The sequence below is a fragment of the Pezoporus occidentalis genome, unplaced genomic scaffold, assembly GCF_034315485.1.
Source record: "Pezoporus occidentalis ecotype Australia unplaced genomic scaffold, CSIRO_AGI_Poc_V1 ctg81, whole genome shotgun sequence".
Taxonomy (NCBI): Eukaryota; Metazoa; Chordata; class Aves; order Psittaciformes; family Psittacidae; genus Pezoporus; species Pezoporus occidentalis.
The window spans coordinates 7,402,676-7,421,498 of NW_026916170.1; the positions used below are offsets into that span (position 1 = coordinate 7,402,676).

The 18,823-nt window shown below is 46.6% G+C and overlaps 1 protein-coding gene across 2 annotated transcripts in view; it reads left to right on the forward strand.

Moving 5' to 3' along the window:
- RAI2 (retinoic acid induced 2) overlaps positions 1-18,258 on the forward strand; it is a 44,330-nt gene extending 26,072 nt beyond the window's left edge. For both annotated transcript variants that reach the window (XM_062603858.1, XM_062603859.1), the window contains exon 2: positions 16,089-18,258. In XM_062603858.1, coding sequence (XP_062459842.1) covers positions 16,194-17,858 — 1,665 coding nt within the window. In that variant the 5' untranslated portion in view covers positions 16,089-16,193 and the 3' untranslated portion in view covers positions 17,859-18,258. The remainder of the gene's footprint in view (positions 1-16,088) is intronic.
- Positions 18,259-18,823: the final 565 nt, after the last annotated feature.

Genomic DNA, 18,823 nt, shown 5'->3' on the forward strand with positions numbered 1-18,823 from the left:
CTGTGTCAGCTGCATCTGGAGCAAGATGTCTCGCACACCAGCAGTGCTGCATGTGCATCCCATGGACTGCCATGATCAGGGATCACGTTCTTCCATTGTTCATGATTTTACATCATGCCGTTAGAGAAAATCCTGATGTAGTAATGCTCTTGGTTCTCTTTTATGTACCTGAAATTGCCAATTACACAAAATAGTTTGTGATTAGCCACCCCCATCCCCCAAGCCCCAAGCCCCTTTTGAGTTAAATTGCCCAGAGGTCTGTTTTCTTCTTGAACAGTCCAAAGACTTTAATTTGATAATGTCAAGATTTTTACCCTCCAAATAGCATAATTCTTTTGGCTTTAATTAAAGATTTTTTTTTCCTTTGCACTAGACTGTTGCTAAACTGGCTTCACTAAATCTTCTTATGCTGTAAGTAGCCGTGACCCAGATAAACATGTTTAAAAATGCAACTACTGAAACTACAGTATGTTGCCTTTCTAAGACAAAGCAAGAGAAAGACTAAAATAATTCTGTATCTTTACAAGGGTAGCAGGTAGTATCCTATCATTAAAAGCAGATTCATAGACCAATTTAATTTTTTTTTAGATTACATGTAGAAATCTGCCTGAAAAAAAAGTGCTACTTAGTTCAGAGTTTGAAGCTTTAAAGTTACAAGGAGGCCTATGAAAAAAAAATTACTTTTTCCTTTTATGTCCTTTTGCAGCATAACAGGGCCTTTTCAAGAAGATGGAATAACTGTATTTAAGAGCACATTGTAATGCAGCTACACAGAGTGAGGAGCATACAGGCAAGCAGGAGAAGGTTGAGTTTCTGCTCTTCTTGGTGCCTAACTTGACAGCTTCATTAGCTTTTTAATGTAAAGGCTGGGCTCTAGTTCCAGCCAAACCCATTTGATGTCTACAGCCCACCTAAAGCCAATGCCTGGGAGAGACACCCATTCTTTTCCACTTGCTGTATCAAGGAACAGATGTTGCCGTAGGGCCTTATTTAAGTATATTTAGGTAAACTATTTCTAGGAGCCCAAAAATTGTGGTTAAGGGGATGCTGCCTGCTGTTCCAGATGCACATGTTTTGTGTGTACAAGCGCTGCCTGGAATGCTCTGGTAAAGACTATTCTGCCATGGGAGCATGCCTACTCCAGCCACCTTATTAAGCTCTTATTACACACAACTACTCCTGTTCTGAGAGCTAAGGCTTTGGCCAAACCTTCTCTTCTTGGTAATTATTGCTCAAGTCACAGCCAGTGTGGAAAAAATGGACAGAGCTCAGTGTTCAGCCTGGCCCTGAGCAGCCACGATATACACTATTGGGAACAATTGGATAATAAATAACCTTTAATTAGTGCTGAAGATGTGAAGGGTCCTAATCCCTCAGTCCCTGTTTAGACAGCTAAACCCAAACAGCCGGCCTCCGGTACCTCATTGCCAGCATCCCACAATACTGTGTTTGGTGCTGCTGGGGTTGCTATGTTGGTGTCGCTTTGGTGTCCTCATCATGGAGAGGGGAATGGTTTCCTGGAGCTGCTACTCTTCCTTCTTCCTGCCCCTTGGTCTCTGCCAGCCTGGCAAAACCTTCATCCCAGAGCAAGGGCCAAATCATCTTTAAATCACTTTAAGGACAGGGCAGGGTTTACCAGGCATTCATGGTACTGGGTGACTTTGGGGTCTTTGAAGATTCACCCCCCTTCTGCTCCCTTTAATTCATTTTTGGTAGCAGCATGCTGTCCTGCTTACTCTGGTTAGCATTAAGCTATAAAATTGCTAATGTCAGACAAAAAGTCAATGGAGGCCATTGATTTTTCATGCTTTTGCAGCATGCTGCAGGAGCCTTTCTACTGGACATGTAGAACACCCAGCATGGCAAGATAGGTGTTTCCCGGGACCTCTTCACCATGTCCATGAAACTGTAGCAGGTCCCAGGACCTGTTCACCATGAAGCCATGGGCACCAGCACTGACTTTGCTAGAGGAGTCTGGCCAAATGCCCTTGCCCAAACAGAGCCAAGTGCTGCCCCCAGCAGCTGGCAGCTGGCTGCCATGCCTTGAGATTACTGGAGTTAACCTGCATGAAGTGTTTTCTGGGAAATGCACCATGTGGAGATGGCCCCTTTAATTGTATGAGTCAGCCAAGGAAACTGGTCATTTCAGGCCAGCCCATCCTCCCTATTGCAAAAACTGTGGATGCTGAGTTTTGGGCAGCTCTGGTGCCCTCTCGAGGTGGAGCACATCTGGGCAGAGAGCTCAGCTGCTGGTGTTGGTCAGTCACACCTGCAGTGGTGGCCAGCCTTCCCTTCCCCGTGCAGCTGTGGCCAGCAGGTGTCTGCTTGGTTTCTCAAACTATGGATCACGACACCTTTTTGGGGAACATTCAGTTGGGGTCGCAGAGGGTTTGTACTTGCCAGGGGACAGCTGTCTTCTCTTGTTGGTTCAGGTATTTACCCAGTTTGGCCAGTGGTTTGGTATGTGTGACTGACTACCAACATGGTAAAACCAGAGGTTTTCCTTGCTTGCTGCCTTAGCTCTCTGGGCTTCTTTTGCAGCCCCTGTTATGGTGCAGCTTGTTCCTGCTGTGCCTCTTGTACCGCAGACTGCTCTGATTTCCCTCAGTGACTGGCCAGCAGTGTGCCCTCGGAGCCCAGTGATGTAGCACACACTGCTTTGGCACCTTGCATACTGCCCATCCCTGCGCATGAGGTGCCTGTGCAGGACAGCCCAGCTGGAGCCATGGAGTTTCTTGGGGCAGTGTGGGGCAGACCCACATTTACATGCAGGAGGAGCTGAAAGGTGCAGCAGCCACAGCTTAGCTCCCTGAGCAGGGGGAGCAAGTGCAGGCTTGAGCTCTGATGCTGAGTGCCCTGCTGGAGGGATGGTGGAGAGCTTCTGCAGGAGGCAGGGGCTGGGGGCATCTGCCCTCCTCCTTTGCCAACAGCAAGCTTTTAAATGAGCATGGTTGTTTTCTCTAACACCCGCCAAGAAAATACTGAATATTTTGCATTTTTTTGGGTGCTCTTGCTGTTCCTAGCTGCAAGAAAGGGTGTCATTTTTATAGCTGAGCTTGTCTACCAACATATGGATTTGCCTGAGGCAAGACGTGCATGTGCTGTTTCTCATGACTTATACAGGCTATAGGCAGTTCTTATTCCCTGAAATTATTATGTAGTTAAAATTACTTCCTCCTTTTTTTGCTAATCTCCCAAGCTCCACTTGTGCTTCCCTCTGGTTACTGTCAGCTACTCACTGCTGCAGTAGTTCAAGCTGTAGGTCTCCATCCTTGCTTCTCTGGCCAAACGCAGTGCATCTGTCAGCCACCCTGGGATAAGGAGTGTTGGGCAGGCATGAGAGGTACCCCAAGGCTGTCCCCATTTTGCAGAGCTCTTGTGGTGGTGGACCCATTCTGTGGGAATGGTCATTGCTGTTGATGACCTTGCATCCTGTACCCAGGATGAGGGAGAAGGGCCACACGTGCATAGCCTATGGCACTGGGGCAGGCATGGGGTGGGTGGTGAAATCCTGTACCTAAGGGAAGAGAGGACTCAAAATGGTTAAGCCTGGGAGCAGCGATGCTGATGCTGTGGCAGATCCCCACCCCCAGTACTGTATGAACAAATGCTTAGCTCCAGCTGCATGAAAGGCATATCAGGAAAATGTATCATTGCCTGAAACAGAATATACATACAGTAGGAGAGACAGAAGTGCCCTCAGACTTCCTGTCTTGGAGCTGCCTCCCAAAAGGGCTTCATTGGGGCTGACCTCCCCCTCAGCCTGCTTTTACACTGCTCCTGTATTTGCATTAGTGCAGGAGATGAGGGGAAACAGCCTCAGGTCCTACTCTCCTGTTATTGCAAGGATAAGCTAGGACATGGTACAGCCATGGAGGTTTTTATTTGTGGGTTATTTGTTTGGCTTTCTCAGAGGAAGAGCCTGTGAGAAGTATGTTCTTCCCTAATAGAGCATCACCTTACATTTTCATGGCAGACAGTCAGCTCTGCCTGCTCAGGTGGCCTGAAGAATAAGAGACTGACAGCAAAAAAATTTACTTCAGAGCTGCATTGGTCTGCTGGCAGGGTGTTTTTTTATTTGTCTTTTCTTCTTTATTTTTTATATCCTTTTCTTTGTTGTTGGTAAAGGAACAAAGCTGTGCCCTCACAGTCTACAGTCTGTGTACCAATATTTGGTTCTTTGGAGAACCAGCTGCGTGAGGAATTAACACCTGGCTTCAGCCCTGTGTGCCCTTCCATGCTGGCTTGCAGGACTTCCTACATCCAGAGCTTCATGGCTGTAGGGCAACGACACCTCACTGGGAGAGCTAAGCCGTAGTCATGCTGAGGAGTGTGTTGCTAAACTGCTTCCTAAGGCTGAGCTGAGCAGCCAAATACAAAATCTCCTGGTCAGATTTATTAGAGTGGCCTGATGACGTTCCCCAGAGGACTTACAATCTATGGTGATGGATGACACCGATCCATTAATGTTGTAGTCTCATCTGGGAAAGATGTAATTGTCGTTCTGCATCCTGCAGTTTCCCTAAGTTTTTCTGAACACGTAATAGCACACATCGCAGCGGAAATTGCTGGTGAAAAATGCTGCAGTAAATATGTCAGGGGCTCTATATCCTACGGCAGTACACTCCTCTTCTGCAACCACACAGCCATCATTAAGATAGGGGAGGTGATAATAACAAAATTTGGTACACTGCATTCATCATGATGTATGTGCTCTCAAAAGGTTTGATGGAGAAGCCTGGGCAGGACCGACCTTGTTTCCTCTTGCAATACACGTCTGCAAATTATGTTCGTGTTGGCTGGTTCATAATATCAGGAAAAATATTTACTTTTACCTGCAGCAGCAGCGCTATTTTTACAGCACTGGGTGCCCTGCCTGCATTTCCTGAAATACAGCCCTTTTTTTCTGAGTGGTCAGAGTCTGGATCCCTGATGACAAAGAGCATTATTACTTTTTTGTGTAGTCTGGGCACACTTTGGAATGGTCTCCCCTCCATGCAGTGCAAGCAGTGTGTCGGTCACAGCTGGGATACTCAGCTGGAGAAGACTCCTTTGAACTGGCCAGAAGGTCTCTCTTCTTAGTAAAATTAGTCATTAGTAAAATTCGGTCATTAACATTCACACTTAGGCAGACTGTAAGTGTTCCAGCAGCAGGGAAACAAGAAGAAGTGGGAGGGAAAGGCCCACTGGAGGGATGCAACTTCAAGTAGTGGCCAGCAGCTAGACTGAGAGAGAAGGCAGCCCCATGCCACCTCAGTGAGTGTGGCGTCTATTGTGCCCACTCATCTTCAGGAGTGATGGATAATCTGGACTGCAGTGGTAACTGGAATTGAAGCTGAGGTCTGTGTTTTGTGCTAATTACGTGCCAAAACAACCACTGCCTAGCAGATCTCACAGTCAAATGGATGAGGCAAGAGGCACTAGAGAAGAAACACTTGCATGTATGCATGTGCACATGGGGTGTTTGTAGGTGTTAGAGGTAACCTGCACCAGTTAACTGAACAGCAGTAACCTCAGTGAACCTGAGATGCAACAAGACAGATTTTCAGTATTTTCTGTTATATACATATTCATGGTCAGAGGCATCTCTATTTCTCGGTTCAGCATAGGGGCTTCTAGGAGAGTAAAATTGGTCTTTGTGGGTGAAAACGTTGAAAAGTCATGAGGCCTTCTCATTGCATCCACCAGCACTGTTGTGCTGCTTCTCATGCTGGTCTTATCTTGAATTCAGTTAAGAAAGTTGACATCTTTCATACATCATGGCATGACGAAGAGAAAAGGTTATTTCTCTGCCCCTCAAAGTCAAACCAGGAAACACTTGGTACCGATACTGTGATGAAAGCAAGTGTGTAAAAAGATGTGAAATTCAAAGAAAAAAGCTGCATTTTTCCTCACACCACAGAGGTCTTAATTTTTCTGGGTCTTTTAAACAAAATCCCTGCAGCTGCTTACAGATTTTGCAAGGGTGAAAACAAGGGGCTGTTTTTGCTTGAAAGGTTTTTCCATCCACACATTTTTAGCAAGGGTGGTACAAGAGTAGGGCAAGCTTGAAATCTGACATGGGCCTACTTTCTGCTGAGGATTACTGCTCTCATGTAGCCGATGAAATGTTGGGTTTGGTTTATCAAAGTGATCAGGCAGGGGAGAGTAGGAGAGTCAGTCTAGTAAATCTGAACCAATGAACATACTACTTGATCTTGAGGTGGCAAGCTGAAGGAGCATTTGGTTACTCATGCCAGTGGGGAAGGATGAAGTATTAAATAACCACATTTTGCACTGGAAGAGGGAAGACTCTTCTACCCTTTTCCTCCTCAAGCAGTACCCAAGTACACAAGATGCTCCTGTGCCTTCATATCTGCCTGTGCTCCCAAGTGAGACTCTGTCCCCACAAGAGAAGAGAAACTGATGAGTCTGTTTTCAGTCCCCATCTCTTCAGCCCATCCCTAAATCTTGCCATCAGGGACAATATCTATGTCACTGAGAGCCACCAGAGCTATAGGTAGAAGAAAGGATTTGCCCTTTTGGCCTTTTATGGGAAGCATGTATATGGTTAATCACCTGCATGTCTTTACCTGTGGTCTTAGAGGCATTTGTTCCTCACCATAAAATCATAGAATAGATCTGGTTGAAAGGGACCTTTAAAGGTCACCTAGTCCAACCCCCAGAAAGGATCCACCAGCTGGAAGGTTCAGTTTTTTTCACTTGATTTTGCTTTTCTTCTCAATATTATATTTATTTAAGCCAGACTGTATTAGGACAAAGAGAGATTATGTGAAAATGTGGCTGTTGGTTGATTTGAGTTACAGAGGTGTCAGATTTGCTGTTCTAACCCCCACAGCTTTAAAATACAGTAAAACTGGTTTCTTTCTCTCTGTCTCAAGAAGGTTTAGAAAGCAAGACAAGCTTATGGGGAGTCCCCTCAGCAGTGCAGAGGTTAGCCTTCTTCTGGCCTTGTCTGCACCAAGATAAAGTGGTCTTTAATGGGAGCTGGCATGCCATAAGAAGGGGATTGGAAAGGTTTTGCAGTATATCTGAGGGGCTGGGGCTCTCAGGGGTGTGTGGTTCTGGTGGCACCTCACTTTCTTGATGGATTTTGAGCTGGTGAAGCTGGTTTACCCCTTGAGGGGTACTCTGTCATGCTTTGCTTGCATGGCTAGTTGGGAAAGAGCCAAAATGGTCAAAACAATGTTGGTATAATGAGGCAAAATCAGATGTTTCGCATGCCAAAGTGTCATAGCAGTTTAAAAATCAATTTTTAACTTTACCTCACTAACCTGCTGACACTTGGTAACTGGCCTGTGTGAGGTTCCTGTCCCTCATAACCAGCAGTGAAACAGATTCAGATAAACAAGAAGGGATGGTCATTGGATGACGGTCTTTGCCACACTGATACTAATTCCCATCTGGATGTTGGAAAAGATCAAATGAGGGTAGTAAAAATATCTGAGCTTGGGATCAGTGGAGAGGGTCAGGACAAAATAGCGAGCAGAGTGTCTGAGCAGAGAACAAACCTCTGCTGGAGAACTAATGAGACTTTGAAGTTGGTTCACTGATCTCAAACTTGGAAATCCTTTGTAGGAACTGAGATGCTTTAAGGACTGTTTAATAAAGCACTTGACTGGGAAAGGAGCAAATATTTTTCTCAGGCTTACACTGAGTGCTTTTTGTTTTGGGTTTGGGGGGAAGCAGGGCTTGCAATTACGTTTAATTGGTATCCTTTTCCTCTTGTTATCATTGGTGTATCAATTGCTGGGAAAACAAAATGCATGGGTTTTAAAATTTATTGTAAAGTAGTGGCTCTTGTTTGTTTTGTTTAGCTCTGTTCTCAAAACAGCTCATTTTTCTTTGCTTTGCTAGTGAATATAATGTTTTGATTGAAAATGATACTAAATAATCAGTTAAATGGGATATTTAATGACAGGAAAAATTGTTTAAAATAATTTTTTCCCATAGGAAAATCATGCACTTTGCTTTCAAGCCAAAGAAGTCTTTTAATGCTAGCATGAGTCTGCATTCCTCCTACGGTCTCACTCCAAAAGTAAACACATGGGTGCACCACATGTGTGAAAACTGTGGAGGTCAAGGTATAGAAAAACTCAGGAGCTCCAATGCAAAATAGATCCCCAGAGGAAGTCCAGTTTTTCCATAACAGCATTTTAATTTAGACTTTCTTATACTCTCAACCTACTGCCAGTTTGTCTTCTCTGTGGGGAGCTGGCCTACAGTATAAGTGGCAAGCAGTGGGTATTTGCTTATATGGACTTTGAGGAAGGTCTTTGGCACTGTCTCCAATAAGATCCTCACAGACAAGCTGTTGATATATGGGCTGGATGAGCAGACAGTGAGGTGCGGAGGCAACTGTCTGAATGGCTGGGCCCAGAGGACAATGATGACTGAACAAAGTCTGGCTGTAGGCCAGTGACTACTGGCGTACCTCTGTGGTCCAGTCCCATTCAACACCTTCATTAATGATCTGGATGATGGGGCAGAGCGTACTCGCAGCAAGTTTGCATATTACATAAAACTGGAAAGAGTGGCTGATACATCCAGGGGTCATGCTGCCATCCAGAAGGACCTCAGCAGGCTTGAGGCTTGAGAAATGTGCTGACGGGAGCCTCGTGAAGTTCAAAAAGGGGAAGTGCAAAACCCTGCACCTGGGGAGAAACAACTCGAGGCACCAGGATGTGATGGAGGACGTCCCTGTTTAAACACAAATGAGGAGTGTGAAAGCTGAACCAAGTTAGAAGAGCCTGCTAGGTCACAGGGACATCATCAAACTAGGTGGCACGTGACTCATCAGTAATATGGCTGGCAAGTTTATATTTGTCCTTCACACGTCAGGTTTAATACATCAGATTTCTGTGTACTGTCACTGCCTCAGAATGTGAGTTCAGCTTACTGCAGGCTGAGCAAGCTGCTGCTGTTCAGGCATTTCTGTGCTATGCCAAGGGGAAAAAATAAACCACCATTCAAAAGGTATTATTTTCAGAAACCTGCTGTGAGGTTTCGCCAAGCATGACAATTTGGAGACCCCAGGAACTGGGATGTGCTGTGGATATAAGAAACTTGAGCATTTGGGAATAGCAAAATCAATCTCGAGTAAGTTCAAGGTAGCCCTTCTTTTAGAATGCCTGCTCTCTGTAATACTATATATTGCATGAGACATGGTCCTTTTGAAAGTTGAAGACTGTCAGTTAAGTGTTATATCGAGTTAGTGGAGTAATTCGTGAATGGAGCAGAGGAAGGGAAAAGGCATGTGCTATCTCTCTTATGCTTGGGGTATGTCACAGTTTCCTCTGCAAATGTAGGGTTTGGTTGGGGTATTTTAGGCTTTCAGATTGGGTATAAAAATTCCCTATAGGTTGAAATTTGTCAGGCAAATGCTCTATTCCTTCCACAGCATTTATCATCTGTCTTGCATATATTGCCCTTGGGAGTAAAGACACTGGTTTTGGGCCTGTGATAGGATTTCATTTTTCAATTGGTCTGATTTGTTTTTAAATGAGGAGAAAGTGAGTTCTCTCCTCTTCAAAACGGATTGCTAAGTACAGGCTGTTGACAAAAGCAGTATAGCTAGCAGATACATGATTCTAAAACAGCTCTTTGCAGCCAATTAGCCTGTGCAATAGGCAGACCACTGTGGTATTTCTCAGCTGAACTATTTAAAAGACTGAAGTATGGTCAGCCAGTCCAGCTGCTGCATTTGAGAATGATCATGTGTGCCGAAGCAGTGCTGTGTGCTGAAGCAGTGCATACATATTGTCAATGTCCCATCTATAACGTGCCATTTGGCACTGCCATAATGATTTCCTTTCCCTTGTGTTCCCCCAGGGCTTAACAGCCTGGATGGGAGCCTTGACACAAAACAGGTTCGCCTCCAGAAAGGATCCATAATGCAGCAGTGGAAAATAAAAGAGTACCTGTTGCATGAGCTGCGTCAGAGCCTTGTTATTCCTCTGGCATCTTCTGAAGTTAATGAGATGCTCTTACTTTAACTGCTTCTCAGCAGCATCCACCTCATCCTCCATGTTATAGCTCATGTAGAGTGATAAATAATGTGGGGCAGCATGTAGGTGCATGGTGAGCAGAGAATGTTGTGCAGAGGGATGGGGAGCAAAGGCTACAGGTGTAGCTTTCATGCCAGTGGAGATACCCCAGTGTGGTCCTCCCTCCTCTTTCTGGCTGGTGCCGAAGGAAATTCTGCCTGTCTTTGCAATATCTTTCTCACCTTGCCTTTGTTCACTTTGAATTGTGCCTCTAAATCTTAAAGGGGAGTTGCTGGGTATTTGAGTCAAGGGAACAAGGTGGGAGAGGGTAGGGTTAAACCAGGGTGTTTCCTTAGTGCCCCTTGGAGATGTCTTGGGATCAGCTGTAACAGTTGTTTTTCTCCTTCCTATTAGCTGGTGCAGTACTGTGTTTTGGCTTCAGTCTGAGAACAACGCTGATAACACGCTGATGTTTTTAGTTGTTGCAAAGTAATTCTTACCCTGATCAAGGACTTTTCAGTCTCACGCTCTGCCAGTGAGGAGGGGCACAGGAAGCCAGGAGGGAGCAGAGACAGGACACCTGACCCAAACTAGCCAAAGGGGTATTCCGTACCACAGCACGTCATGCTCAGTATATAAATTGGGGGGAGTCACCCAGAAGGCTCACATCACTACTTGGGTCAGGCTGGGTATCAGATGGTGGGTGGTGAGCAAGTGTACTGTGCATCACTTGTGTTTATTGGTTTCTTTTCCTTTTCCCCTTTCAGTTTTATATTCTTTCCCTTTGTTATTTCCCTTATCATTATTATTATTGGTGGTAGCAGCAGTGTTTTTGTGTTATACCTTGGTCACTGGACTGTTCTTATCTCAACCCCTGGGGTTTACATTCTTCCAGTTCTCCTCCCCCATGCACCTGGGCGGGGGGGGGAAGAGGGGGCAGTGAGCAAGTGACTGCTTGCACTGTTTCTGAGTTACCAGTTGGGCTTAAACCATGACAAGAAGACAGAGAAGTGCATCCCCAGTGGTTCCCTTTGGTGATGACTAATGGGGGACAGATCGGACTGCATTTGGTGTCTGACTGAGCTGCCAGGAGGGTGAAGGGCAGGTTGTATTAACAAATGCCCTCCATGTCTCTTCTGCTCTGCCTGCCCTGTTACCTTGGAGGGGGTCACCATCAGTCCTCCTGCAAGCAGAGGAGGGGACAAGTCCCACCAGCCCTTCTGGTGCCTCTTCACCTGGCCAAGGTGTGTGTGGGGATATCAAATTTAGCACCATGAATGGTGAAACACAGGAAGGAATGCTAGTTCACCATTATCTGTGAGTTGTTCGACTCCTCTGCCCTTTGGTGCTTGAGGATTACAGTGCTAAAAGGGCCTGTGGCATGGCCCGGATTGTCAGTCCCAGGTGCCTGAACACATGAATCAGTGGGAAATGTGAGAGGCAAACTGCTGAGATCATCTGTGGTTTGAAGTATGCGGAGCCTATCTGTATGTTATTTATGTAGTGATAGCTCCATGTATTTGGTTTATGAAAGCTCACTTTATTCAAATACTTTCTTTTTTTCCTATTCTAGCAACAAAACACCAATAACAATACGGTAAAGCCTTTATTTGTGTATGGCTTGAACTATACAACCCAGAATTTGTAGAATGGAAGATGATTTATAGTTGGTTGGTCTGTGTCAAGATGTTGCCTACGTGTATATTTACAGCAGAAGGATGCAGAACGAATGGTGCAGGCCCTGGCATGGCACTGTGGTCGGGTGCATGCCGCTCCAGGTGCTCAGCAGGTCTGCTGCCTTCTCATCAGGGATGCTCTCACTATGGCACTTGTTAGTGGGCTTCTGCTTCAAACATGTTGCTTTTGGCAGGAGTATTAGTCACAGCAAGCAGTGAGTTTTGGCAAAACATTGAAGTCCAAATCTGTGCATAATCTTGTCCCCAGGCTGTTCTGTTAAGTCAAGATTTCACATTTTGTTTCGTGTTTGATACCACGTTTATACTGAAGAGAAACCCTATTTTTCCAGGAGATGAGATACTGAGCAGGACATCCCACAAAGAGACCCTTCCCGTAGTGTGCACAGTGTAATCTGAACTCTGTGTAGATAGCATGGTACGGATGAGCAAGCAAAGCACAGGGATGGCTGCGTACGATGTAGTGCTGCAGTCCCACAGGAAAGCATGCAACAGCCCTGAGAAAAGCCTGTTGCACAGCCATCAGCAGGAGATAAAAAAAAATTAGGCAGAGTTATCACCATGCCTTTCATGGTGTTTCTGTATAGCTAACATACCATTTCCTGTAGAGTTACACACATCATTGGTTAGTGCTATGAACTTAACTTTTATCAGCACCCCGGTGGGAAAGCTTGGGTTATTTACAATAGGGCTCCTTTAAGTGTTGCAAGCTTCTTCTCAATTAAAACAAACAGCAAATTAAATATTAAGTAGATAAGTAGCGAAAAGGAAAATAATTGATCTTCTGGCACTGAGGTGTGGTAGACACAGGAAACTTGAAGGAATTTCACTGAATTATATTACCTTCATCTGTGTATACTAGGTAAATGAAAGTTGTTTTTAAAAACAAAAAACCCAGCACATACTTCCACTTGATTTTTACTAAAGGAGAAATACAGTATAGCTATCACTGTAAACACCAACATGGAAAAATTACTTTGGTTTAAGTCATCTCCATGTTGGCTTAAGGTTTTGTACCATGTACACAGCGTGTGTAGTATAAAAAAGAAGCCTAGGAACTACAAAACACCTCTTTGGACAACTTTCAAACTGTCTCTTTACCCCAGATCTCCAAACATTTCCTCTTTTGAAGCATAGGGACTTGGATCCTTTTCGCTCTGCTTACTGACCATAATAGGTGCTTAGTGTAACATATGTTCAGCAACCCTGGGATTCCCTTCAGGATGAAACTGAAAATTGCTTTACAGGGAGCAGGAGGCAGTTGTGCTGGGACCCTGCTGTACTTGGCAGCCTGCAAGCTGTGGGCAGAATCGTGAACTATTTTAGGTGTATATTTATATATATATATATATATCATATATATACATATATGTATCATAGCATCGAGTGGTTTGGGTTGGAAGGGACCTTAAAGCTCATCCAGTTCCAACCACCCTGCCATGGGCAGGGACACCTTCCACTTGACCAGGCTGCTCCCATCCAACTTGGCCTTGAACAGTGCCAGGGATGGGGCATCAATGCCCCATGTGTTATTTTTTGTTTTCTGTAGCTGTCACATGCTCAAGAAGCAGGTACACTGGGAGTACAGAAAGGTACGTTTCATAGGAAAGGTGAGAAGGGATAAACCCCACACTCAACCCCTAAACCTGGGTTGAGGACTGCTCCTCACTTTTCTCATCATCTCCTCCTCCTCGCACAGTGGGGCCCTCCCAGAGGCAGTATAGGATTGTGACCTCAACAATATAAATTTGTAGATCCCAGAAAAATACGGGATCAAGTGTGGAAAACAATATTTGACTATGGTTTAAAAAAAAAACCAAACAGCAAAACCAAGCCCACAGGCATTTCTTCAAGGTGTCTCATGGTGATAGATGAGTTGCTCTCCTCATCTAAATACTTCCTCTGCCTGCAGCCCTGTCGCCTTTTAAAGCAGCAATTGTGGGGATTTTATTATGTTTGATACTTTCATCGTCAGCGGTGATCTGTCTCTCTCTCCCCGCATCCATACCGCATGCTAATCCCTCAAGTCTCTTATTTTTCATAATTTTCGTCTTAATTTTTCTGTTTCTCAACATGAAATGGGTTTGCCAGAGGAACAGGAGGTCATTTCCTGTCCCTGCCAGATCAGTAATTCTCTATGAAAACACGGCGATCTCACACTTGTCAAGCAAACAGAAACATGGGGAAGAGCCAGTGTCATGTGCAAAACACTCGGCTGTGCTGCAGCAGCTGGAGCAGCAAAGATGCTGGGGTGCGCTGCAGAGACCACGGGGGGTTAAAATGGTCATTTTACAAAGAGGGAGGGAGAGATTATATAAGAGCAGGGGAAAATGGCTTTCTAATTCCTTAATTGAAGCAACGTCCTTTTTTTTGCAGCTTGAATGTGCTGAGCGGTCTCCTCATTGTCTTTATTTTTAGAAACAATTGCTTCTCTTCTTTTTTTTTTTTTTTTTTTTTCCAAAACAAGACTGGCCTGATTTTTTATACCAGTACTTGTCACTGTCTGGAGAACAGTTTCATTTTTGCTCCTGTTTTTCAGTGCTTGGGCACCTCTGCCTGCTGGTAATCTGTCTCAGTCAAGGGTAGAAAAGGAAACAAATAAATAAAACCCCAACTTCGTATTTGTGACTGTTTTCTGCAGAATCTTTCATGAGATTAAAAAAATCCAGAATTATTCTCCTTAAGCCAGCAGCATGAGGAGAAAAGAAGTGACTCATCTGTTTACTTTTAAAAATCCTTTTTAAGAACTCGAATGTGCCTGATAAATTATTAGCTTTTTACCCAACCAGCCCCCCCCCCATTAACTCCTGGCATTTCTGGAGTCTTGTGCTCACCATAGCATCTTGCTGCCAAATCCAAGGATTTACAAGTCTCAGGAGAGACTTGGGAAATTTCCCGCTTCCCTGCCTTGGCCATTTTTTAGCCTTTGTTTGTGGGGTTTGAGGGTGGGGTTTTTTTCCCTTTTCCCTGTCCCCTTTGCAGGTTTGTCATTTACAAATGTCTGTGCAAGCAAATAATTTCTGTAAGTGCCACAGCCAGCTGAGCTCTTTGCATGCTTTCAGGCCCAGACACATCCCCAGGCTGGGACCCCTCACCCACCCCTATCACCTCCTGTGATCCCAACACCAGCATGCCTATGGGACATGGGGAAGCGCCTCACTCTCACCAGCTGAGCCAGGCAGGCAATGGGAATGGCACATGTTGTGCTCATAGGGAGCAGGATTCAGCCGCGTGCAGGTGGAAAATGTAAATTTGGGGTGCGCCTCTGCTTTCCCATGGTAACGGAGTTGAAACTGGACAAGTTTCCATGGTGATTATTACTACAGCAGGATGCGCCACACACTTTGGGAGAGGCATGGGAAGTGCCAAGACACAGTGGCCAGTCCCTAGCCAAAGTCTGCTGGTGGTAGCTCACAGGCTGGAAATTATATATCCTTCTAAAGGAATGGATGCACAGTGCCATTAATTTGCTTGTTTGTTTCCAGGGGAAGGAGGTGTTAATCTTTTTAGGAAATAGGCTGCACATTTCACTGCAACCATGAACAGAAAACATCTCTGCCCTTTTTTAATTGTCATTTGTGTGGTTGATATAAAGGGTTGGGCTGTCAAAATAAATTTGAGATTACTTTGATTTTTTGTTATTCTTCGGGTCTTTAATGAATCAGGTGCCTGGTTCACATTTCTGTCTCTAGCTAGCTCAGTGGCAGTGTGAGTACTAGGGTTTGGTTTGGTTTTTCTTTGCCATTGCCTGGCCGTGCTCCTTTCTCACCCTGATCATGGCGGTTTTGGAGGTCCTGTAAGCACCATGTGACGCTCACCTGCTTGCCTTGAGTAAATCCCACCAGGATGAAAAAGGAATGAGCGTTCTAGGGGAATCGAGTACAGTTCACCCATGGTGGAACGTTTTTTAGCTGTGATATTAGAAATGTGTGTTTTGGTGGCTTTTGTTGAGTTATAACAGCGCTCTGTCACGCTGCTCTGCCGTGCACTGTCACTATGTGGAGTTTTGTTAAAAAGTGTAAAACAGGCAGCCCAAGTCATAGAATTGCGGAATCACAGAATGGTTAGTGTTGGAAAGGACCTTCAGATCATCCAGTTCCAATCCCCCTGCCTTGTTTCACACTGCATACTGGGGGGTGGGTTTGGCTGTAGGCAGTCCTTAAGCCTTTTAAATTATCTTATGTTTACAGCTAAATATAAGTTCCTCAGAACTCTTCGTACAACACTCACGAGCGTATGTATATCCAGCATCTCTGTGTATATAGTATGCTGCATTATGGAGCCGTTAGCCTGAAGCGTGGAAATGTTTGATGGCTTGTCTTTGGCGATGGGGTCTTTAAAGGCAATTGCAAATATTATTTTAGGGAGGAGATTTATGTGGTGCCTAAAATATGTTTCTGGCTTGCAGGCCAAATTATGTTGGTGCCGATGCTCCTGGCAGCCCAGAGGCGCCACGGATCTCACTGATGGCGATGTAGAGTCAGTGCCGGCAGAGCCCAAGAAGCCCTGCAATATGGAGGAGCTTTACAAGGATGCCCCAAACCTGCCCATGGACGTCACCAACTCGCCCTCGGCAATGGCCAACAACAAGCTGGAGAACGGGGTGGCCCAGCTGATCACAGCAGAGGCCTGGAACATCAATTCGGCCGACCTGATGAAGAAGGCCCTGTCGCCGCTGGTGACAGTCCCTGCACCCTCCATCCTGACACCACCGGCCGAGTCGCAGAGCGGGGTGGCTCTGAAGGTGGCGGCCACCGTGCTGCAGCCTATCTGCCTGGGGGACAGCCCTGTTGTCCTGCCCATCCACCTGCAGGTAGCCGGCAGCACCGCCCCACAGATGCCAGCCACCAACACCACCACCCCCTACGTCATGACGACGCAGGGCCCTGTTCCGCTGCCTGTCCTCCTGGAGCAGCACGTCTTCCAGCACCTGAACTCTCCCCTGGTGCTGCCCCCGGGGGCCACCTGCCCTGCCAGCCCCCTGCACACCAGCCTCTTCCCTGGTGCTGCTCCCCCCGTCGGGCAGCCCCAGCTCCTGGATCCCAAGCCCTCCAGCCAAGCACAGGAGACTGTCCTGCCCCCCGTCTTTCAGACACCGGGGTTCGCTGCCGTCCTTCAGGACCTGTTTCCTTCACAGGGTGCCCTGGGCTCTGCCCCCTGCCAGCCCCCCCCGGACTACACCACCGTCCCGCCCCAGGCCTTCAGCTCACCCCTCTCCCCACTGGTGCCCCCTGCTACGCTGCTGGTGCCCTACCCTGTCATTGTGCCCCTGCCTGTCCCTGTCCCCATCCCCATCCCTGTCCCCATCCCTGTGCCCCACGGCGCTGAGGCCAAGGCAGCCCCTGACCCGCCCAAGCCGCAGCTCTTCACTGCTCACTCCTGCAAAGGCACCCAGACCCCGCTGGAGAAGGAGGAGACAAAGCCCTTCGACCTCCCGCATCCACGGGATTTTCCCCAGCTGAGCCGCCATACTGTCATCAAGATGGGCAGCGACAATGAGGCGCTGGACCTCTCTATGAAAGGGCCACCCATGCCCCGGGCCAGCGAGGTGGCCCCACCACCACCACCTGAGGACGGGGCCCTGGACCTGTCTCTTGCCTCCTGTCGCAAGCCAGCGGGTCCCCTTGGGGAGGTGGCCAGTACCATCCCCACCGCCGCTGCTGAGGCCGGCACTCACCCTGTGCTGGACAAGCTCCCCGGCCCAGCTGCCCCCTTCACCCCCTGCAAGCCGCAGGAGGCATCGGGCAAGGTGGAGGGCAGGGGGGCAGGCGGCGGGCAGGCTGAGCTGCTACGGCAGCCGCAGAAGTGGCTGGTGGAGCAGGCGGGCAGGGCGGGCTGCGAGCCCAAGGCCAGCAACAACATCGAGATCGTCAGCACCTCGCAGACAGCCAAAGTCATCGTCTCCGTCAAGGACGCCGTGCCCACCATCTTCTGCGGCAAGATCAAGGGCCTGTCCGGGGTCTCCACCAAAAACTTTTCCTTCAAAAGGGACCTGCCCCAGGACTCGGTGCTGCAGTGCTACGACGTGAAGAGCCCACCCGAGCCCCGGGACAGCGCCGAGGCCCTCAGGAAACCCGTCAAAAACAGGAGTGTAAAGCTAAAGAAAATGAACTCGCCGGAGATACATATTCTTCCAATCAAGAAGCAACGGCTCGCTGCCTTTTTTCCAAGAAAGTAAATTATGGGGTTTTAGAATTTTAATATTATTATGAGAAGAAGGAGAAAAAAAGTAATAAAAAGATGCACTTGGGTTTAAACTCATTTAAAACTTTAAACTATCTTTGTAAGTTATTTTTGGGGGATGGGGGAGAGGATCAGATGTAGAGTCCCTATAAGCTGGGTTGGTTGATTCTTCTTTTCTTTTTTCCTTTTTTTGTTATTGAATTTTGACTTTTCACGGGAAACGGAATAAAAAGCAACCTATTTTTCAAGCAGATTGCACATTTTGCAGCTTTAATGGAGTAATGGATGAGTCCGAGGGGTAAGAGCTATTTTCACTGCCATGAAGTGCTTTGATGATGTAATTCTTCAGAACGGTTCAGAATGGAGATTTCAAAATAAATGTTTGTACGTGCTAATCGGTGGCGGCATGGGTTTTGTCATTTCTGAACTGCTTGCAGTGCACAGAGGAGCTTTGGCTAAAGGTCTGTAGACTGGAAAGCACCGCAGCTGACTTGTGATGAACCTAAAGCGTTAAAGAGTAGAACTAACAGGCTGAGAAAAACTATATTGTCTCGCAGCACTGTTGGAACAGCGCACGTCACCACAGCCACTAGTGATGTGCCCAAATGAGCTTTGGGAGAAGCAAGAGTGAGCGAGCAGTACAGCTCAGTGCACACCTAACGCCAGCTTCATTGCAAGAGACCACAGGAAACTGTCTTAGGATATTGAGAAATACTATCAGTCATTTAAAAGAGAAAAGCCTGAAGGTCAGGGGAATTTGGTTGCCTGGGGGATGGGAGGGGCAGGAAAAATCACCTAATTTTTCCCAGCCTGACTACAGATAAATGGAAAAGTTGTTTGTTGTTACTCTTTGCTGGCTGAAATCAATGCACGTGGAAGAGCAGAACTGTGTAACGTTATCACAGGGCAGTGTACAAGCCATCCACGTCAATGGAGAAATGTGAATGTACGATTAAAATA